The 23,853-nt window shown below is 35.1% G+C and overlaps 1 protein-coding gene across 1 annotated transcript; it reads right to left on the reverse strand.

Annotated features, from left to right (window-relative positions):
* Positions 1–97: 97 nt before the first annotated feature.
* LOC148945221 (protein twisted gastrulation-like) lies at positions 98–23,490 on the reverse strand. Its single transcript, XM_089099576.1, has 5 exons — positions 23,473–23,490; positions 11,930–12,150; positions 8,942–9,148; positions 4,210–4,411; positions 98–607 (listed from the first exon to the last, which is right to left on the reverse strand). Exons 2-5 carry the CDS (start codon positions 12,147–12,149, stop codon positions 451–453), a joined length of 786 nt encoding a protein of 261 aa, XP_088955702.1. The 5' UTR covers position 12,150; positions 23,473–23,490; the 3' UTR covers positions 98–450.
* Positions 23,491–23,853: the final 363 nt, after the last annotated feature.

The raw sequence follows: 23,853 nt of genomic DNA on the forward strand, positions 1-23,853 counted from the left end.
ATAAATCTTATAACACTTTACCCTCCATGCCCAATTTTCCTTGGTAATAAGTTTCATAAATTCTGATCAACTTGTGTTTATGGGGCTAATTTGTGTGACTGGAATATTCATTTCTCTAACCTTTACAGAGATAGATAGGAGAATATACTAACGATTCTAAAGCCCCGTAAAGCAGAGGAAATGTCCTGAAATTCTGATTTTATGAGAGGAACAAAAAGAATAATTCAAACTACACAAGCATTTATTTTAAGTATTTTTGCTTTTGAAGTATCCACTCGAAAAGTTTTTGTCCAACCTGTGAAATTTGATTTTCTGAATCTGTTTCCTTTTGGTGGGTGGAAATTCATTTTACAAGCTTAATTTTAATAGGAAAAATGCGAAAGTAGTATTTTTCCCCCTTTCGATTACGGCACTGGTCCTGTCCTGAGGTAAGTGATCTTAGAATTTAATTCACATATTCAATTTAGACTTGGCTTCTTTCGTTTCTCGATTTGCTTCCTCAGCTATACCCATGGCCGCTTCCTCCGCCTTGTAAAGATCAAATTCTTCTTCTTCAAAAATACCCTCGTCATCTTCGTCGTCATCTGTATCAGGACATGCAGAGCACCTAGAAAAACATTCGTATTCCTAATCGGGTTGGTTAAACACAATAAAATTGGAAATAATTTCTTGGATCACACTCCCTTTCAAATTATAAATAAATTAAAATATAGAAATAAAAATTTAATGATGAACCTTTCAGTCTTGATAGTGACTAAAATAAACTAAGCAAAGCCCGAATATTTCGGATTTATTGGCCTTAAACAACGGGAAAGAAAATAAGAGAGGGACAAAATTAGACCAAAAAATAAAATAAAAAAAAAATCTGAAAAACTATTTTAGTTGTTCTGTAAAAAAAAAATTAATATAATAAAACTTCATAAAGTACCAAGAGTATGAACAAAAACAATAGCAAAAATCAGAAGAAAAAAACTTTTTCAAGCCATCAATTTGAAATTATTTTGAACGTAAATTTTATACACATAGACTAGAATTTTAAAACATACTCTTGGCGAAATTATTCCTAATTTCATGGTTGCTAAGATAGCTTGAAAACAGAAAAAAGAAATTTTCTGACAGCTTAATTTTCATTTCACAGAGAGGAGCAAATCCAATCCTGGTCTAAATTAAGGCTCGCAAAAAATTATGGGTTTGGTTACATGAAGCCACGTATATTACTTCTTGGGGGGGGGGGGGTATTTTTCGACAGTTGATACAACACTTGGATTCCATCACCTGTTTTTATTTTAGTTTATTCCAATTAGCATGCAATGTTCTTCAACTAGAATTGATGAAACAATTAGTGCCTACTATAATCGCACTTCTTGATGTACCCTGAAAAAATAGTTAACACATTCATTGGGCCCATATATAAGCCTAGCAATGGGGGAGGAGGGGGGTAAGATCCCTCTACATTGATGATCATTTATATTTTCATCACAACACTTATTCCCCTTTAAATGTTTTGCATATTTTACATAATAATATGTATAAGATGCCATTTGATTCATAAAAATTCAACAGTTTATTTTTCTTACCAGCCCATCTACTAAAGAGCCCATATTAATGACCCCCTTCCTTACTACTCCTACAATTCAAAAACCCACACAATCTAACATTATTTTAGGCTGGCCCCGGAGATGAGTTCTTGGCGCATTCCTGAAGCAAAACTTCCTTCCATTTTTGCTAAGAGAATGAATTATGTCTTCTGGCATAAAATTTTAACAGAAAGACCGTTTTTTCTACGTGAACATCTTGCGCAAAAAATTGGTCAATCGAATCCAAATTCATTAAAACAAAAGGAGGTTATCAGCCTTTAATATAACTTGAAGCTTGAAAAGTTATTGATTTTTTTCATTTTCATTTCGAAAGTATGTCGAGTTCTTCCATCAGAACTGGTATCATCGAACTTTCTTCTATCATATTGAAATTTCCAAAGTCAGTTCAAACATATGTGTTGACTTTGGATCCACATTTTATTCGTAAATATTAGTATTATATGAGGCAAAAGTGTGTTTTTTAAGCAAAATGTTGCAAATTGGTTTGAATCTGAAATCTCCTTCATTTCTATTGACGCTAATCCCTAATAAATAATTCTTTCAACTCCTACGATTTCTCATAAGCTTCGATAGGCTATAGTTCACTGCAAATGCCAATTATTTTTGTTTGATCAAACTCTATGTTTTATCTATTTCACACTATAATCCAGAACGCCACTAAATGTTCCAGAACCACTAAATCAAATATTTACGGCTTTTTATGCTTTAGGGACGAATATATTAACATTAATGCTACTGATGACTTTTCCTAGTTTTGGTATGGTCTGCTAATATAAAATGTTTGGGAAGACACAACTTCATTGTGCATTTTCTGTACAAACAACTTCGTATGTTTTTTGGCATCCCATCTACGCTGCGTTTAACAAAATCCCCACTATTAGTAGAGTTTGAAAAGCTATTTTTTTTGTCTTTCTTTAATTTTTGTGTCATAAGAGAGGAAAATGGCAGAGATGTGTAACTGTTTTTCTTGCCAGTTTTTCCTCTTTTTTCTACACCCACTTCCTTGCACAATTCTTGATTTACTTATTACATTTCTTTGTACTTTCAACACATCCATCAATAATTTCTTCACGATACCATTTCCCAACAAAAATGTATTTGATGAAAATTAACCTTTTTCTGCATAATTTTTGATGACTTTAATTATAAAACTTTATGAAGGCATGAAATAATTAGCGCGCTTTTAGTCGTTAGTATGGGTACCAATTACTTGGTAAACATCACAGTTTTTAATACCAAAGCACGGTTATTGCTTCAGGTTGATTGGAATTGAGTAAATTTTTTCATTATCACAGGAGTTTTCTTATAACTTTTGCAGAAAAGAACCATAATAGTTTTTCAGATGCATGTTTCTTGTCTTTTTTTCAATTTTTCTTATTATATAACGTTTTCAACTTTTATCTGTTATTTTCTTGTCTCTGCTTTTTATACAGTTTGGTTCTTTCTTTACTTTTTTTCATCACTCATAAGGGTTTCAGAATGTGAAGCCCCAATCATCAGGCCTTTTTAATTTGTTTATTTACTGTCTTGATTAAGAGTTTCAACTGTTACACATACATAAGCATTACTTATAAAGTGAACACGATTGTATTTGGTTATTTCTCCACTAGCACTGCGCAGGATTGTGGACTCTTTTCCAATATGAGTAGAATAATTGGAAATTGGTAACCTTATTAGTACCAATAAATCAAATTTAGGTTCAGGCAGTTTACAAAATTCGAGGAAACACAAAAAAAGAATAAAAAGAAAATTTCAATTCGGGGTTATCTTGGATCTGAACTAAAAGCATTTAGTTCGCATAGTTCGTAAGCTACAAGAAGAATTTTCAAAAGCAGTAAGAAAAGTATTTATTTTGGATTTTACGGCGGTTTTCCCAGAACTACTGTTGGACCTCCACCCTCCTTCTCTCTAATAAATTTTAATGAAAACAATCTTAAGGTAAACCAATTGGGTATTTGCTTTAAGCTTATAAATTATAAGGTTACGTTGCGTGAAGTCATATTTATCACCTCGTGGGTGAATATTCTTCTTAATAAAAAAAAATACATAGATAAATAAAAAAAAGAATAAGAAAAAATCAATTTAAAATATTAAAACCTAAAACGAACAAAAGTAGATTCATAAAACACGTTAATCTTAAAACAAACATAAACTCCTAGGAATAAATAAATAAAAACTACAAAGAAAATAAACTTAAATGAATAATCACGTCATAGATTGAAATGACAAGGGTTAATATGGATGATTAAATGACACCTAAAACGAAAGCTAAAAAGAATATTAAATGAAACCTAAAAAGAAATTAGATTTATGTTACTAGAAGAACGTGAAGTGTTACAGCAACTTCCATTGGCTTGGCCGACAAAAGTATTGCACGAAATTCCGTTATTTCCAGCCCCTGAAAACATTAAAAAATTACATGTCTAAAGACGTATTTTTCTTCAAAAAAATGGTGACACGTTCCTAAAGACGGTGTAAAAGTACGCTACGTTTTCAAAACTTGGCAAAATTTCTTATAAAAGAATGTAACCCTTAAAAGACAAGGGAAAAAAGTACAGACAAAATGAAAGTACTACAAATCAAAATGATGATATCCGTAGAAGACTTTTACCTTGAATCATCAACCCCAAATGGAGGGCAATTATGCCCTACGCATTCACAGCAAGCATCGTGAAACCACCTGTATGCAGATGCTCCCATAGATCGACACGAAGCCTTGCATTTTTGCCAAGAAACACACTGAGATAAATATGCAACTGTACAGTTAACAGTAATGGTCTCTTTCTTTGGTATAACTTCCTGTTCTTGGTTTACTGAAAAATAGAAGAAATGCTTGGATTTAAATTGGACCTAATAAGTTATCCTCACGCTCGGATAGAAAATTCTTCGTTTTTTTTACTCATTTGCATCAGCACGGATTGACGAAAATATAGACAAGGGAACGATTATTTTTTCGATCTTTTTTTTTCATTAAGATACAGAAAGAATCCATACGGAGGCCTTTTTTGTTTTTTTCCCGATTTTTCTTTAACGAAAATACAAAAAAGATGTTTTTAAAAATTAAGGGAGGAAATTGTCACCTCCTCCTCCCCTAATTGGCGGTCCTACTCATTTGGTACCATTGCGGAACCGTGTTTTCTTTTACTTCTTTTTAAATAGAAAGTAAGTTAAATATTAAAGTTAGTTGGCCGAAAAATATCAGAAGCATTTTGGTCCATAACTTAAAAAACTATCAAAATCGCCAGTGATTTTGACATACCTTTTACGCTTTTCGTTTTTAGTGTGCAGTATTATAAAGAATTTTGTATGGTAGTAATTTGAAGGAGGGCACATCAAGAGATGTTTTTCTTCAAGTAGGTTATATCTTAATAATCAATAAGATCCATTCCGTATCGTAACTAAAAAAAAATGTACCTTATTTAAACAAACACCGTAAAACTTTAAAAAGTAGCATTAAATTTGAAAGAAAAAAGTTCAATATCGTTGGAACATTTCGGCGGAGGTGCAAAAAAAACACAAATGTATTGAAAGTTGACGGCTGCATTGCTACCTTTGGCGTTAAATATACCGAACGTTTATTTTTCCGCTCAATCTGTAAGTTGCAATACCATCCTATTCACCTCTACTGGTATGACGGCAGCGGTAAAAAAAAAAAAAATCTGATCAGTAAAAACGCACAGTTTTTGGGCCTTAGGACTGAGCTGAAATAAGTCACCGAAAAGTGGGACTACCAACGGTCAGTCAAGATAATTCATTAGGATTGAACAGTTTTGTTATTATCAATACGAAAAATCGATGCTTTCTCTTAAATGAGAAAGTATTTGATTTCTTTATATATATATTTTTTTTTAACTTTCTTTTTAAACTTTTTTAACCTTTTTTTTTCCTGCATCAAAAGATGTTAGTCATATCCTACTAAGTTCAATATTTAAACTTCACGTACTACATAGCCCCTCACAATTAACCATTCACACCAAAACGCATGCAGGCAAGGGAGGATTTTCGGGTCCATGCCCTCCGTAAATCACGATATTTTTGCAACTGTCCTTATATTTTCAGTATAATTTATAAAGTTTTGCCGTTTTACTGAATTTGCACTCCCCTCTCCTTCTTCAACCAAGCAAAATAAAGCAAACTTGCATAATCTGTGCTGTCATCGCGAGGGACATAAGTGTTGTTGTCAAAGATGTTGAATGTTCAGACATATTCTCTATGGTGGTCCTCGACTGTTGTTGTTAGTTGTTTGGTTTGGTTGTTGTCAGGAATTACATTGTAACTTGTAAAGTTTCACAAAACTTGTAATCAAACTCGACTATCTTCTTTTTATATGTAACAAGATGCTTGATCCTTTCTTCAAAATTAGTTTAATCTTACGCGGCGAATTATCTTGAGATCAGTGGCGGTGGATCCTAGGACTTGATAAAATAATCAATGAATTTTTTTTTTAAGTTGCACACTAAATAGGTAGCATTGTCGTATTTGCTACAATATGCCAGAATTTCTACTAAAATTTAAGACAGTAGAAATGTACTTAAAGTAACATTTCAAAATGTACAATATTTTCAAACAAACAAGCTAAGTGGCTTTTAGATTCCCAACTTAAGCACTGGCAAGTTCTCACATTTTCACCCGAACAGAGGCGTTAGTTTTAGACAAAAATCTAGACGGCATTGCAATGAAGTCCATGCGTGTTACTGCTCTTCCATTCTAGGCATGGAAGTCTTCCACTTCCATGGAATCTCAAGGCAGAAAAAAAATACGATCTTCATGTTTGCTTTTTTACTTGAAAGAGGATATACAATAATCATAATCAGCTCCCCAGTAATGTTTTATGCTGTGCATATTAATATAGTAAATGCTTCTGGATTTTGACAGCCGAATACATTATAATAATAGGCTGAAAATGAATTAAATGCGCATCAGATTAGTTACGAATGATAAAACTGTTTCAAATATTCTCACAACTCTAAATAATCTCAAGACTTTCCTGGACAACAAGCCAATGGTTAGAATATCACTGTCACTTGATATTCATATATTCAATTGACCTGCTTCAATTTTTGCTTTATGATGTTCGGAAACTAGTAGAATATTGGTATCTCTTTTTGCCAGTTTATTGTACAGAACAATCTTATAATGATGTTTGACTAAAAATCTGAAATACTAATGATGAGGTCTTAAGAGAAGAACAGTGACGTCTTAGGACAGGTAGAGGACGTATTGACCGATAATTCGGCTAGGTGTATATTTTCTTAGAGCACATACTTTTCCATTTGTGATTATTGATTAATTAGCTTAGAAAAGACGCTAGAATAAGGTGTAGCTGTAATAACTTAGGAGTGGTTAAGTTATGGAGGGTGTTAATTTTACACTTTCAGAACAACTATTGCTACTTCTACTGTGTCTACGAATGTGACTGCGGCTATGACTACTTGGAACTCTTTTCAAGTTTGACTACTTTCGACTTGACTACCTCTACTTGAGCCCAGGATTGTGCCCACTATGTGCATCCAGGTTCTCAAAAGGGTATACCTGCAATTTCTTGAGACCAGCTAATGTTTATAACTTACACTTTCAGGGATAATTAGGCTAGAAATTGAGGAGTACCTGAATTATCAAACCCCTTTAGTCCTGAGTTTTAGAGATTGAGCTTTACAGGGGCATTTGCTCCAACTAATCGAAAAACTATAGCAAAGATTCTATCCTCGCAAGGTATAGCAGACAACTATGCTGAAGTGATTAAGGCATGGTTTGATAGAAAATGAAGAACAATAATAAACAATGAAAAACCAAATGAGGGTTATTTTCATACACCAAATATAACGAAAGATAAGTCAGACACTTGCCAAAGACCTCCGTCAAGCCGTCCTCACTGCAAAAGAAACTTCTTGTGTCTACCTTTTGCGCTGAGGACAGCTTAGCGGAGATATTTGCCAAATTTTCTGCTTTATCTTTTTATTGCATCCATCGTTTTTCGTTGTTTTATCAAATGCCATGTATAGCCGCTACAGTCTAAGAACGTAGTTAAGGCATGGTTAGAAAGTAGAATTTCGTGGTTAATATTGGGATTGGGGTAGAACCCAGAGTTAATCTAAGTTGAGTTGTAAACCCGGTTACACGGGATAAGTTGGTGGATTTTGCCTTAAGGGGCATGACAAAAACTGTGGGAGAATTAGTCATCGAATAGGAAAACGAAATTCTCATGAATCTACATTTTTCAGAAGAAGTGTTGTAGAAGAAGAAGTGTTGGAACTTTCATTTTTCAGAAGAAGTGTGTGTCAGGTAAGTGTTGGAAGATATAAAACCATTAACGGTACATGATAAATACAATAGTTTTTAAACTCGTCTTCAAAATGGACTTAAGAATGGAAAACTATTTTTTTCCCCATAATCTATGAATATAAAGGCAAACGAGGGGCGTAAAACATATTGGGCTTTGCCTAACATAAATATCATATTGATCTAAGTTATAAATGTATAAATGAAATAAAGTTGGTGAGTTGAAAAAAACGAGTTAAAAAGTGTGATTTGATCCCAATGTGTAGGGCTATAACAAAAGAAAGATTAGGTGATTAGGTCGCGTTCCGTGGATGACGGGCTGCCAAAAATTGTGCCTTTTGGAAATCCAACTGGGAGCAAAAAAATCAGGACGTCATTGGACAGGGTGAAAAGATGTATTTTGAAAAGATTCAAAAGAAGCTTGAATTCCATGGGAGGAAGTAAAGAGCGAAGATGATAAACATAGTGGGTGGACGAGGAGCATGCGAAGCTTTGTGAATGAGAGGGTTTGGTGTTGCTACAATTTTTAGCAGTAGTGACGCGTCTACTAATCAATGTTAATTTGTTAAAGGTAACAGGCATGGTCGAGCGGCAACATAAAGAATGATTTAAAGTTACCTTATCAAAGGATATGAATTATGTAAGGTTTAGAATGTGGTAGGATCAGGGCTTCTATGTTGCCTTTTTATTCTATTAATACCAGGTTTCAGTAACGTGGTGTTTATTTCTTATGTTATGCATAATCATGCAGTAGAGAACGGCAATTTGAACACAGAAAAGCAGCTTTCACATGTTCCTTATTTTTTCAAACTTTTAAACAGCATAGCAAGCAAAACAATTAAAATCGTAAAACATTTTTCCATCTTTCCAATAAAGCTTGATTAACATTTAGGCTTATTTACACAGCACAAAGCTCCGTATTTCAAGGGTTCCGTAGCCCTTACTAAAACTTTCAAAGCCCAGGGAGAGTTTCGGTAAAAATTTCCTCTTTTAACATTATATTTCTTTCCCTATGCAAGGTTGACTAGGAGAAACAACTTTATAAATATGAAACGGACACTTACTTGTTTTGTATTTCATCTCTTTATCTGGTTTTCCTTTAAACGCAGAAGCGTCAAAATCAGTTGGGAATGTAAGGGAAGTCCAACGATCGAGAGAGTCTGCCTCTTCAGTCAACACTAAAAATAGTTCAGGAACGCTATCTGGAAGAACCTCTACTTGTGATATTCGACTTAGTTCACTGCTTGATACATTTGGCTTAGGACACAAGTCTAAAAGGGATTAAAAAGCCATAGGTTAGACGTATGAGAACCATATCAAGACTATTTTGGGCCCATAGGTTTAGGAGCTTTTGAGTCCCCAATGGATCGGGACCAGGTCAAAATTTCTCTTAGAAATATTCAACGTTAGGAAGTGGTTCTTTAAATTTTAAAAATAGGTAAACAATTTTAATGGTAGAAAATAAAAGCAGAAAAGTAGTAGTAGTAGTAAAAGCAGAGAAGGAAAGAACTGCTACTTTTATTGATACTATTGCTAACATGGATTGAAACGAAAGTGTACCCTTACAAGTGGCACCAATTCACACAAATATTTGTGGGGGAGGGACAAAATTTTCTTTTCAAAATATAAGGGGGGCAAGTTTGTGTTTTTTATTTTTTCCAATGTAAACACCAAAAAAGGATATTTTTTCAAAGAATGAGTCGAAAACAACGTATTTTTCAAACTTAGAAGGTGGGGCTAAGAAATCAAGGAGGTGAAAAATGCCCCTTCTCCCAATTGGCGCCACCGACCCTTATATGATTGGCCCGAGTTAAGGGAGAACAGCCAAACACCGATACAATATCCATACAGCTGCCAAAGGTAGGTCAAGTCGTCAATAACAAGTACAAATACAAATACTGAACAAAGAAAAAACCTAAAGAAGCCATTCAGAGTAGTGCTCCGCTTAGTAAAAAATATAAGTGCCGTAACCATAATAAAAAATACCGTTATTACGTTCCATAAATGAAGATTCATTTGTGGTTTATTTTTTCGGCTTAAAGTGATGTTATAGAAGATCCAAACTGGAATCCCTCATCTTAAAACAAAGAAAGCCCAATTTAGTCTCCTTAGATAGAAATAAGGGATCTTAAGCAAGAGTACCTTTTGCCTTATCCTCAAGCAAAAAGATTTGATTTTGTTTTAAGTTTTTCACGCCATTTTTTCTTTTTTAATATAAAAAATGTTATTTTAATTCAACTGGATTAGACTCTATTTATTTTTCAAATATTAGGTATATTCAAAGTTCATGAACATCTCCCAAATGTTTAGGATCCCCTAGGCTACAGCCTTTTACTAGCCTGTGGCTTAATCCAGATCACGTATCCTTTTTTCTCCTTTTTCTGACAGGAACACGAATCGGATAGGGTAAAGGGAGTACGCATTGCTATTTTGAGGGTGTTACGGATTGCCGTACACTCACCAGAAGTTCTTCTGAAAATTTTCTGGTAAAACTGACTGGTATGGGAAAGCAACACCAATCAAAACTTGGTCGGAGAAACCAAAACAAAAGAAAATTAAACTGAATAATCATATCCAACATAAAATAGCAGATACTTTTATAGATGAATAAAAGTACAACTTACTGGTATTAACAAAAACTCACTGCAGAAACAAGCCACCTGAGGTCAACACAGAAACGCATGTTCCTCCTCTACCCTAACCTATTCAAAGCTTTACTTTACCCCTCCCAAGAAGCTCCTACTTTGTAAATCCTTCATCATGACCTCTTTATACCCCATTTGAAGATGACCTGTTTCTCGTTTGGCACCAGATGGATAGTCAAAATGAACAATCTTCGACAATCAGTCATCCTATATCCGTTAAAAGAATTCTACCGATCTCAAACTTTAGTCAACCGGGTACCTAAAACTCTCCTTAGGTAACTGGCCAACTGCCTTTTGAAGTGCCCACGTTTCAAAGCCATACCTGACCACTCTCAATACAGTAGCTTTGAATATTATAATCTTCGTTCCCAGAGTCATCTTCCTATTCTTACAAAAATTTCCAAGAGCAAAAAGCACCCTGGCTATTCTACTTTTTACATCTTCCCTGGATCCACAATCTTTCCTATTAATAGCACCGTGAAAAAACACCCTGGCTGTTCTACTTTTACCTCCTCACTGCATCCACAGTCTACTGTGGATGTGTGAATTTTACATTTTCCATTGGATTGATCTCCTCGTTACCCAACATCATCTCTTAGCTGCATTTATTCCTAGTCTAAGCGACTTAGTCTTAACATTAATTTTTAAACCTATTCTTGCAGCTTGAACGCTCCAAACCTCCAAAAGAATCATTTATTTTTCCGACATTTTGTAACTTGGACAATCAAATCATCTGCATAATCTAAGTCTAGGATACTTTTACCTTCTCAAAGTAACACTATCATAACTACTAATCTTTATAAATTTGTATTTTAACGTCCACTGTATCTAAGATTAATCATCCACTTTAGCTTCATTATTGCTAATAAGGAAGTACCCATTTTTTTTTTCAGACAGTACCAACGAGACATTTATATGCCAGAAGTGAAATGGTTTGACAGTTTTCTGTGTGGAAAAAACTGTTTTTCTATAAAGTGATTGTGTTTTAGATGACCTAGTGTTGAAATAAATCTTAATGAAGGTAAGCTTATCCAAATTAGTTTCAATCACATCATGCTACTTTCACCAATATTAGACCAGGAAAAATTTCAAATAAATCTAATAGCTTTAGGTGGGTAAGAGATGAAGGAAAACAATTTCAAACACTTTCTCAATACAAAATTGTGGGCTTTTTAACAATTCCTGCAACTTGAATTCACCAAGATAAATGGGTTAAACTTGCGTGTATCTAGTATCATGTTAACTAAACATTGTTACCTCCCCCCCCCCAACAAAAACAAAACAGAAACAAATTCAAATCGTAAAAAAAAACAGAACACAAATAAAATATATATATACACCACAAAGAAAGAAAAAATCCTTCCCAAAAGATATTTGGCTCTATCCAATATTAAAATTGAAACATACCAACACAAGAACAACATTCACTATATAAATAGCTGAGGCAACTGAAACAGTCTTTACAGCAAGTGCAGTTTCGGAGCTCACAGTTACAAGCTTGGGTAAGCATACATTTGCTGACAATGCTCGCACATACTGCTTCATTGCATGCCATAGTAATACTTGACAAAATACAGATAAATCCAACGCATGTTATAACTGCTGCAAGAGGCTGTATGGATTTCATCCTGAAAAGGATAAAACAAGAATATTGACGATGATAGCTAAGTTCAACATTATTTACATTTCCTTAGCCTAGTGCTAACTTTCTTAACCAATTCTTTAAAATGAAACCAAAGGAATCCATTAGAACGTAAATTCTAACTTAGTCAATATGCGAAAGATTTTGTTTGTTTTGTTCAGACACTTCTTTGTGATTAATTTTAAAAAAAATATATAAAAAGGATGTATTTACAAGAAAATTGAAGAATTACTTCTCTCCATTCAATATCTCCTCAAAGTTTCAGCTGGGCCCCTTCAGTTGCTAATTTACACTTTTAGCAACACATCAAGAGATATTAAAGATATGCCCTTTTGAAAACTTCGATGCAAATATTGTGTTTTCAGTTAGTTCAACACCCTCCTCAGCATTCCCTGAAAGTTTCATCTTAATACCCTTAGCTGCTCCTGAGGAAGCCCAAATAAGTTCTTTTGACAACCTGGATGTACACAGTGTTTTTTGGTTTGGTTCAGCATTCCCTAGAACTTTCCACTAAATACTCTTAGCCATTCCTGATTTATAGCAGAAGCGCCCTTTTGACATCCTGGACGCAAATACGATTCAACATGCGCTTGTACAACCTGGATTCAACATCCCCTCGACATTCCCAGAAATTTTCAACGATGTCCTTAGGCGTTCCTGAGATATCGCAGATATGCCCTTTTGAAACCTGGATACACATAGTATTTTTTTATCTAGTTCAATCTCCTTCCCGAACTTAAACTGAAAGTTTTAACTGAATACTCTTAGCCGTTCGTGAGATATTGTATATACGCCCTTGTGACAGCCTGAACGCGCATACTGTATTTTGGCTTAGATCAACACCCTCCTAGATATTCCCAGAAAGTTTCAACTAAAGACCCTTAGCTGTTGACCATGTGGGTGTATTAAGATTCCTTTAATTTAGTTTAGCATCTCTCGCCACATTCCATGAAAGTTTCAACTTGTATTGTTAGCTGTTTCTAAGATATTGCATATACGTTCTTTTGACAGCCTGGATACACGTCATATCTTTTGGTATAGTTCAAAATCCCCCAGCATCTCCTGAGCGTTTCCACCAAATGCACTTAGCCCTTCCTGATTTATTGCGGATGCGCCCTTTCATATCCTGGATGCACATAGGGTTTTTATGTCGTTCAACATGCCCCTTGGCCCTCAACATTCCCTGAAAGATTCATCTTGACGCCCTTAGCTGTTCCTGAGATATTAAAGATACTCCCTTTTCAAACCTGGAGACAAATAGTGCCCCTTTTATTTAGTTTCAGCTCTACTTCCCCTTAAATACCCTGAGTTTCAGTACCCATAGCTGTCCGCAAGACATTGTAGACCTCTTTTGAACACATGGAAGCAAATAGTGTCTTTTGATTTAGATCAACATTCTCCTGAACACTTCCATAAGGTTTCAACTAAATACCCTTTGTTGATTCTGAGATTTGGCAGATAAACAATTTTGACAACATGTATACACAAAGTGTCTTTTTATTTAGTTAGCAGCCCCCCCCCCCTCCCCAACGTTCCCTGAAAGTTTTAACTTAATGCCCTTGGTCATTGTTGACATATTTCAGATATACCCTCCTGTCCAACTGGATGCATACATTGCTTTTCAATTCAGTTCAGCATCCCCCTCCTCAACATTCCCTGGCAGTTTGAACTTAATACCCTTGGCTGTTCCTGAGATAATGCACATACGCCCTTCTGACAACCTAGGTAGATATAGGTTTTTTTTTATTTAGCTGAAAATGTCCCCCGACATTCCTTAAAAGTTTCACCTGATGGCTTTAGCCTTCCTGAGATATAGCAGATACTCCTTTCTGAAACCTGGATGCACATAGTGTCTTTTGATTTAGTTCAGCACTCCCCTATATATTTCCTAAAAGTTTCAACTTAATACCCTTAGCCGTTCGTGATATATTGTAGATCCGTCCCTTTTGACAACCTGGACACATTTACTGTTTTTTTGTTTAGATCAACATCCTCCTAAATATTCCCATAAAGTTCAATTAAATATCCTAAGCCATTCCCGAGGTACTGCAGATACACCCTTTTGACCATCTGAATACATACAGAGTCTAGAAACTTAGTTCAACATCCCCATCTACATTCCCTAAAAGTTTCAACTTAATACCCTTAGTTGTTTCTGAGATATTGCAGAAACATTATTTTGACAGCCTTGATACACATAGTGTCTTTTGGTGTAGTTCGACATCCCCCAACATCTCCTGAGTATTTCCACTAAATGCACTTAGCCATTCCTGATTTATTGCAAGTGCACCCTTTGACATCCTTGATAGACATAGTATTTTTACGTATTTTAACATGATCCTTAGCCCTCGACATTCCCTGAAAGATTCGGTTTGATGCCCTTAGCCGTTGCTGAGACAATGCAGATATGCTCTTTTCAAACCTGAAGACACATAGTGTCCTTTTCATTTGGTTTAAATCCCCTTCCCCTAATATACCCTGAAAGTTTTAATACCCTTAGCTGTCCACAAGACGTTGCAGATACACTCCTTTGAACAAATGAATACAAATATTGTCTTTTGGTTTCGATCAACACAAAAGCAATTTTAGGGGGGAATAAGGGGTGGCCCTTGCCCCAGCCGCAGAAATTTTAGGGGCGCCAAGCTTGAAATAAATAATCTAACGGTCACAATCATTTTACAATTTTATTGGAATAGAGGGCGCAGTTGGCAAATTCTGTTAATAAATGATTTTTTAATTTCGCCTGAATTTTTTCGGGAAACAGGGGGCGGGGTGCTAATCAAGATTTTCTAAGAGGCGCAAGAGAGGCCACTGGATCAACATTCTCCTGAACATTTCCATAGAGTTTCAAAACCTGAATTGCCTGACAGTTTCAACTTAATACCCTTAGCTCTTCCTGAGATACTGCACATATACCGTTTTGTCAACTCGGATGCACATAGCGTCTTTTGATTTAGTTCAATATGCCCCTCAACATTCCACAAATATTTCACCTGATACCTTTATCCATTCCTGAGACATAGCAGATGCGCCCTTCTTTGACAACCTGCATACACATAGTGTCTTTCGATTTGTTAGCCACCCCCCAACATTCCCTGAAAGTTTCAGCTCAATTCCCTTGGCTATTCTTGAAATATTTCAGATACGCCCTTCTCTCCAACTGGATGCATACAGTACCTTTTAATTCAGTTCAACATTCCGTGACAGTTTCAACTTAATACCATTAGCTGTCCCTGAGATACTGCACATACACCCTTTTGACAACCTGGATGCATATAACGTCTTTTGATTTAGTTCAATATACTCCTCAAAATTCCCCAAATGTTTCATCTGATACCTTTAGCATTCCTGAGATATAAATACAATCTTTTGGCAACCTGTGTGTAGGTAATGTCTTTTGATTTAGTTTGTCATCCCTCAACATTCTTTGAAAGTTTCAACTTGATACCCTTAGCTATTTCTGAGATATTGCAGATACATCCTTTTGACAACCTGCATGAAACTGGTGTCTTTTGATATAGTTAAACATCCCCCCTAGACAAGCCTACACAAACTTTAAAAAAGGAGCAAAATCTATAAACCGGACTACTCAAAAGTGCAAGTATAAGCAGCAAGTTCAATGACTAAGTTTTATCTTACATCCAGAGTTGATTCATTGGTCATTCTTTGGACATTTTCGGATGAGAATTCCATCATGTCCTTGAAATTAGAGTTGGATCAATGTCTTGAGATCTGAAATTAGAATTTTGCTGTCACCAATGACAAGGATTACGTCCATTTTTGGGGCAGAATCGACTTGACTTTGAACCTGGAAACTGAAATTTTCAGACTCTTTGTCATTTCTACTGGAGTCTGGAGTCTAAACTTGGATAACTATAAAACTGACAGGTGAGCCTTTCAGGTGGATAGCAATAAGCCATTTTGATATGGAAGTTGCCATAATCGGAAATCTTCTAGCCTTTCTGGAAAGTAGGAAGCTGGCTCCTTGTCGATGTTGTTCATCATTACATTCAGATTCAGAGAGGATAAGGGTAGAGACACCATGTTTCTCCTCGCCAGTGATTTAGATGTGGGTTTCAGATAGACCAATGAGATCCCAGCTCTTCCAGATTATCTCATGCAGAAGTAGGTCCATTTGTTCTTGTTTTGTAAGGGTTCTGGTTTTAAGGATAACAACTGACAGGTTTGTTTTTAGTGACACAATGCATTCCAAATTTGAAGTTGTAATATTCGCGCCATTCAGGGTCGTCAAATCGTTGGTTGACTCCAACGACGCGGTACCTCTTAACATACGGCCTTCGTCAATTAGCCAAGACGCGGTAAAGTCCTTGTATACTCGGAGATTTTCGATTTTTCAAAGTTATATTAACGATTATAAAAGATAAAATGTTTAAATAGATTTTTTTTTTCAGTAAAGTGCAAATGACGCTATGTCCTTCTCCTGTCTTGGATAATTTATGTTCCATTAATTTAAAAAATACATTCCCAAATATAAGTTTTTCAATGAAATGTAAAGGCAATATTAATGATTATCAGCAGAAACAAATACTCTTTAAAATTCAGACTCAACACGACTGAAAGTCAATATTGAAGAATAAGTAGACCCCAAAACGAACAAAAATTAAATAAACAATCACAGCGAAAATACGTACAACAAGTAATAAAATATATGAATAATAGATCTTAAAGCAAGTAATGCTTAAATTGAATATGCAAATCAAACTTGAAACCAAACAAAAATATTTTGCTATTGAAGTATAAATGAAACTCAAGACGAACAGAAATCAAATAAACAATCAATGCAAACAAACATACAATAGAGTAAATGAATAAATAAATCTTATAACGAGTGAAACTTAAACTGAATATGCAAATCAAGCTTGAAACGAAAAAAAATCACTACAAACAAGAGTTTGGGTATCGCCTCCTTCTCTCATTGTAAAAGTCTAAAGCCTACTGCGTCACTGGCGCTTTACTGAAAACGAATTTCATTCAAAATATTTTCTTTTGTACTTGATATTGAAAATAAACATTAAAATTACAGTAAAATTTTGAACTGATGAGCTTTCAGCAATTGATATCATTGTACATCAAATATTCAGATTAATTTATTAGTTCTTTCTAAAATTGTTCAAGCCGAATATAGGTTCACTGCAAACAAGAGTTTGGATACTGCCCCCTTCCTTAACTGTAAAAACCAAACGCCTACTGCAGCATTGGCGCTTCACTGAAAACGATTATATTACAAATATTTTCTTTTCCACTTCTTACAGCATTGAAAATGAAAATAAAATTACAGTGAAATACAATCTTGAACTGATGGATCTTTCAACAATTAATATCATTATATATTAAATATTCAATTTGATTTTGTTTACACTTTCCAAGACTGTTCAAATTTTTTTTCAGATTGTGGGGCTAAGCTTAGGCAACGAATAGGTACTATTTGAAAGATGGCTTTAAACGATTGTTTGCCAGTTATTTCAAGCAAATTTATGGTCCTATGTTAATTTTAAATTCTTGGTCAACCTTCTTAAGACCATATGCGGGTGTGCCCTGTTTGCCTCTTTTTGAATTCTTGATCAGCATGCCTATGATTCTAGGTAGGCATGCCTTTCCAAAAACTAACCTGACAAGTATGTGTCCAATAAGAGTCATGCATACTCCTGCCATTTACCCGTGCCCCAGCCATTTAAACATTTGCCTCTCAATTACTTGGACTATCTGTCTTGGCTTTTATCTGTCTACAATTAACCAGCGTCTTGATGCAACCTATTGCAAAATACTTGATAACTTCAATTCAATTCGGACCGAGTCCGTTGATTTTGAATTGAAGTTATCAAGTATTTTGCAATAGGTTGCATCAAGACGGTGGGTAATTGTAGACAGAGAAAAGCCAAGACAGATAGTCCAAGTAATTGGGAGGCAAATGTTTAAATGGCTGGGGGTTTAAATGGCTTGATTTTGAATATGAAGTTATCAACTATTTTGCAATAGGTTGCATCAAGGCGGTGGGTAATTGTAGACAGAGAAAAGCCAAGACAGATAGTCCAAGTAATTGGGAGGCAAATGTTTAAATGGCTGGGGCATGGGTAAATGGCAGGAGTATGCATTACTCTCTTATTGGACACATACTTGTCAGGTTAGTTTTTGGAAAGGCATGCCTGCCTAGAGTCTTAGGCATATTGATCAAGAATTCAAAAATGAAATAATATAATTTGTAAATAATATAATTATTACAGATGTTATGACATAAAGATGATACCAAGGTTATACAACCCCCACATCTTTTGATAAAAAAGCAGATTTTTATGAATTAAGTAGCTGAGATTGAATTCCAGGTCCTGCATTACCAAGCAGAGATTAATCCTACTGCACCAGCACAGGAAAACCAGAGATTTCAAAGATTTACAGGCTAACATCTATATAGACAACAGTACCATCTAATCATTGATTACTCATAAGTAGATTCCTTTAGCAAACCACTAACCACCACCCCCAAAACTGCTGAAAAACTCAATGTTTTGTCAAGCATTCTGGTGGTAGGTGTGCCTTCCATTAACATAGGGCTGGTAAAAAGGTCCCCCATCCCCTTTATTGCTTAGATACAGCCCTGGGCTAAATGCCAAGTTTGATGAATTAAAACCAATAAAATCAGCAAGTTATTGTTTATCCTAGGGTTGTATCTAGGCAATAGGGTATATATAGTCAATTAAACTGAAATCAATTAGAAAATAAGTTCCATTGAAGAGAATGAAGTAAGAGCTTTTGGTAAATTTTGAGTGCTTTTTTACACTACTAAGCTTGGTACAAGGTGAATGCACCACTAGATGCATGAGCAATCATTACTTACTCCATTCTTAAAGGTGTATTGCCTCATTTCAGCCCCCCTCCCCAATGAATAAATATACAGTTCATTTTAAATATTTAAACTATATTTGTCAATAGAATTACTTTTTTCTTTTTTATTATCTTAAACCAATCAGTCTGCAGGAAGAAAATAACTAAAAAAAAGTGCCAATATCTACAGTGGGGTGCATATTTTTCCATCAGAGGGGGGAGGCAAGGCACTTTTTCTTATTATAAAAGCACATATTTCTGATTATTTGAAAGTAGTTTTTAAATTTTCTGGTAATATTTTTCTTACTACTACTACTAACAACTCACTGCAGCCCTAAGTTGCCCAAGGCCAACATAGCTGCACATGCTCCTCCTCAATCCCAATCTCTTCAAAGCTCCACACTTTACTCCCATACTTGGAGTTCTAATTTCTTCCTTATAACCTCTTCTCACCCCATTTGAGGGCAACCTGCTTTCTGATTTGCCCAAGATGTATGGCCAAATAGAACAATCTTTAGAAATATATCATCCTATTCTTTAAAATGTGTCCTAGCCTTCTCAACCTTTCTTTCTTTATAGCTCTAAGAATTGGGATAGAATTACATTTTTTGTACAGCTTGGTGTTTGATGTATAGGTAGTCTAACAGGTGCCTGAAATGTTTCAGAACCATACTTTACCTGTCATCACTAGAAATTCTAAATTCTATTTTTACTTTGAAGACTTATTTTCCTACTGTTCCAAACTTTTTTCAGCTGTTAAAAACATCCTAGGTCTTGTCTATTCTACTTTTTAAATCTTCATTGCATCCACCATCTTTTCAAATATTATTTGAAAAAAACTACGTTTTCTAAAGAGTTAAAGAGGCTGAGTTACAAGGTCGAACCTTAAAACGTACAGGGATTAGGAGGAACAGTAAGGGGGCTGCCACCCCCAAAACCCCCTGCTTTCGCAACCTTTAAATAAAAAAAAAGTTTTTTAAACTGAAAGTAAGGTGTGACATTAAATCTTAAAACAATCAGAAATTATTCCGTATATGAAAGAGGTTGTGCCCTCCTCAACGCCTCGCTCGTTACGCTAAAGTTTTTATTGTTTAAAAAAAGAGTTGTGAGAAAGTCAAACTTTAGCGTAAAGAGCGAGGCGTTGAGGAGGGCACAGCCTCTTTCATATACGGAATAATTTCTGTTCGTTTTAAGATTTAATGTCGCTCCTTACTTTCAGTTTAAAAAACTTTTTTTTTATTTAAAGGCTGCGAAAGCGGGGGTCTGGGGGCGGCAGCCCCCCAACTTTGCCTCCTAATCCCTGTACGTTTTAAGGTTCGACCTTGTAACTCAGCCTCTTTAACTCTTTATAAAACGTAGTATTTTTCAAATAATTTCTGCACGTTTTTGTAGAGTTTATTACTTATTATTGCTTGACTAACTGTTAGATGATTGTGTAGTATTCTTTTCTTTCTCGACAGGGTGTTTTAAGGGTCGACCTTGTAACTCATTTTTTTTAACTCTTTAGAAAACATAATTTTTTTCAAATAATTTAAAAAAGAAACTGAATTTTTTTTTTTATTTAAATTCAGTATATAAAAAACTTGATCTATAGGTGAATTAAACCCGGGTTTTCCGCCCGATACCCAGAAGTCTCACTGCTACACTAAAGAGACCTAATTGTATTCGTCTTTTAGTGAAGGGATGAATCTTTTTGACGCAAGCAAAACTTGATATATGGTTTTTTGGAAAACAGGGAAGGAGTAATCAGATTGAGCTGAAATTTCGAGGATAAGCTCCCAGGCCCCAGGAAAGCTTATCCTCTAAATTTCAGCCCGATCAGACGACGTTAAAGGGGGGTTGTGGTGGGAAAAATTAACATGGGCTAATATAGGAAAACAAGGTTTTTCGTAAATGTAAATTCGGGGGATAATTTTTTCGGTCTGAAAATATCAAAAGGCCCTAACAGGTCAAATTCTGCTTCGAATGAGTCCTCATTCACCCGGATCCGTTGCCAACTGTGGCCTGTAGGCGTGGCTAAGAAAAAAAAAAGAGATGATGAATTTTAAGTGGCTATATTTGGTTTTTTGAAAACAGGGAAGGAGTGATTGGATTGAGCTGAAATTTCGAGGATAAGCCCCAGGCCCTAGGAAAGCTTAACCTCTAAATTTCAGCCCAATCGGACAACGTTAAAGAGGGGCTGTGGTGGGAGGGTCCAAACTTCCGGCCCAGTTTACCCCATGAAGATAAAGTCGGAGGAGGATGAAATTTTGCAAGTTTCTTAGTTTGAGCTTGGGCTACAAAATGCGATCACCGCCGTCTCTCTGCGACCTCTAGGACCTGAAATCGCTTAACATTGTGGTGGGTCGCCTCTTTATAGAGGCACAAGTGTGCCTCCTTGACAACTATCAATGTAAGTGAAATGTTTTCATTACTCAACACCACCTCTTCACCTCCATTTATTCCTAGTCTAAGCAACTTCTCTTCCAAATATCAGTCTCCAAACTTATTGTTGCACCCTGACCTCTTATAATCTTCAAAACATCATTCATTCCACCAACATTTTTATCTAAGATACTTAAATCATCAGCAACATCTAAGTCAAGGAGAGTTTTACTTCCCCATTTGATTCAATGCTCTCCTATACACTTTGACAAGTTTCTTACAGGAATGCATATGAAAACAATCCAAATAAACAGGGATGGGACACAGCTCTGCTTATCCCCTGAAACTAACCTCACTTCCTACCTTAAATGCAGCAATATTTTTTCTTGTACATAGTACTAGTCATTACTGGCTCAATCAAATGCATGTTCATAATATGTAAAACTGAGAAATAAAGGGGTCTGATGGTTTATACACTTCTTAATTACTAATCTAAAAGTGAAAATTTGGTTGACACACCCTCTTGCCTTTCTGAAACCAAATTTAAGGGTACATTTTTTGTTGTTCATATTATTGACTTACAAATAAAGTGAACATACAACTCAATGCATTTTTTTATGCCTTTCCAAATAGAATAATCACTTTTTGCTGCAAATTAATTTCCCCCCACCCCTAAATATACCAATTCAGGTTATAAATCTGCAAATTAGGGGGGTGGGTGCAAAATTTATTTCTGATACAAATAAGAGGCAAATTTAAACTTTACATCCTTCCCCCCCTAATGTGCAAATATATAGGCTACCCTGAATTGGTATATGGCCTATAGGGGTGGGGGTAGGCTAAAATTTATTTGTGGCAAAAGTGATTGTTATATTTGTAAAGAGCATAAAAAAAGGCATCAAGTAGTATGTTCAATTTATTTGTAAGTCAATAGGCCTAATATGGACAGCAAAAAATTTGGTAAATTTTTACCAAATCATATTATTGACTTATGAATAAAGTGAATATATCACTTGATGTCTTTTTGTATGCTCTTTCCAAATATAATAATCATTTTTGTGGGAAATGAATTTTAAGTAAAGTTCTACAAAATACTATTATTGAGTTAGAAATAAAGTGAATACACCATTTGATGCCTTTTTTTATGCTGATAACAAATATAATAATAATTTATATTAGAAATGAATTTCAGCCCCCCCCCCCTATATATACCTAACCTAACCCTTAATTGGAATATATAGGGGGGGGGCTGAAATTCATTTCCGATACAAATGATTATTATATTCGTAATCAGCATAAAAAAAAGGCATTGAATGGTGTATTCACTTTTGTCCTAGCCTAACTCAATAATATGATTTTGTAGAACTTTACCAAATTTTACCCCCACCCCTATATATACCAATTCAGGGTATATACTTGCACATTATGGGGAGGGGGGCAAATTCTATTTATGATGTAAATGGGAGGTAAGTTTAAACTTTACCCCCACCCCCCTAATGTGAAAATATATACCCTGAATTGGTATATAGGGGAGGGGGTAAAATTCATTTCCAACAAAAATGATTATTATATTTGGAAAGAGCATAAAAAAAGGCATCAAATGGTATATTCACTTTATTCATAAGTCAATAATATGATTTGGTAAAAATTTACACATTTTTGTTCTCTTCAAACTCCTACCTTGCATCCAAATGAGCTTATTGAAATAAAATACAATAACTTATTGAATAAGCATAATTATTGTGCTCTACTGAACATGGTTTGAATGTCAAAATTGATTTCTTACAAAAGAAATAAAAAGCTCATAGGCCTAAACCAATAGAACCTCTGAAACTAACCAAAAGTATTGTTAGCTTATGGTAATAGATCAATATTCAAGCACAATTTAGGCTATACATAAGTATAATGAGCTTATTTGTGACTTTGGGAGAGTAAAAGCCAAAAGACTATGTAAGGTCTGTCGTATTCTTCTAGGCTCAAAGAAATCAGTTTAAAAGATCTTATTCAGTTAATCTCAAGGGACATGTTCATGAAATGGTAAGTGCTACCTTTATCATTATCAACTAGCTAAGGAAATATCATTGAAATAAATGAGAAAACTAACCTGTCAGAAAACGTTACAGTGCTTTTAAATATATTTTTAGAAGAGGCCTCTATTATTTAATTATAGGTTTGTTAGATGTCAGCATGTCTGGGCCCATTTTCATGAGGTTGGGATTTGAACTCCCGTTCACCTTCCAACAAAGGTGGGATCCATTTAGGACTACCGTGGTCTCAAGGTAAAGTTGAACTAAAGTTCTTCGTTAAGTTCAACAACAGATGGGTGAGAGGAGGATGCAAGCAAAATACACTTTTGCTGAACAAATCCAGTGCGAAAACACAAGTCCACGTGGATGCATAGTTTTTTCCAGCTCTCCTCCTCGTGAGCCACTGTATAAGAAAGGTCAAAAGAGTGAGTGTGGTAATTATCGAGGCATTAGTATGG

The sequence above is a fragment of the Artemia sp. Qi Xiang Cuo genome, chromosome 13 (assembly GCF_049724085.1).
Source record: "Artemia sp. Qi Xiang Cuo chromosome 13, ASM4972408v1, whole genome shotgun sequence".
In the NCBI taxonomy this organism is placed as follows: Eukaryota; Metazoa; Arthropoda; class Branchiopoda; order Anostraca; family Artemiidae; genus Artemia; species Artemia sp. Qi Xiang Cuo.

Excerpts from the sequence above, each read along its gene's own strand:
- LOC148945221 (XM_089099576.1), bottom strand. The coding sequence starts at position 12,149 with ATGAAATCCATACAGCCTCTTGCAGCAGTTATAACATGCGTTGGATTT. Across the intron at positions 9,149-11,929 it reads TGAATGTTGTTCTTGTGTTG|ACTTGTGTCCTAAGCCAAAT; the intron begins GTATGTTTCAAT and ends AATCCCTTTTAG. Across the intron at positions 608-4,209 it reads TTTGGGGTTGATGATTCAAG|GTGCTCTGCATGTCCTGATA; the intron begins GTAAAAGTCTTC and ends ATGTTTTTCTAG.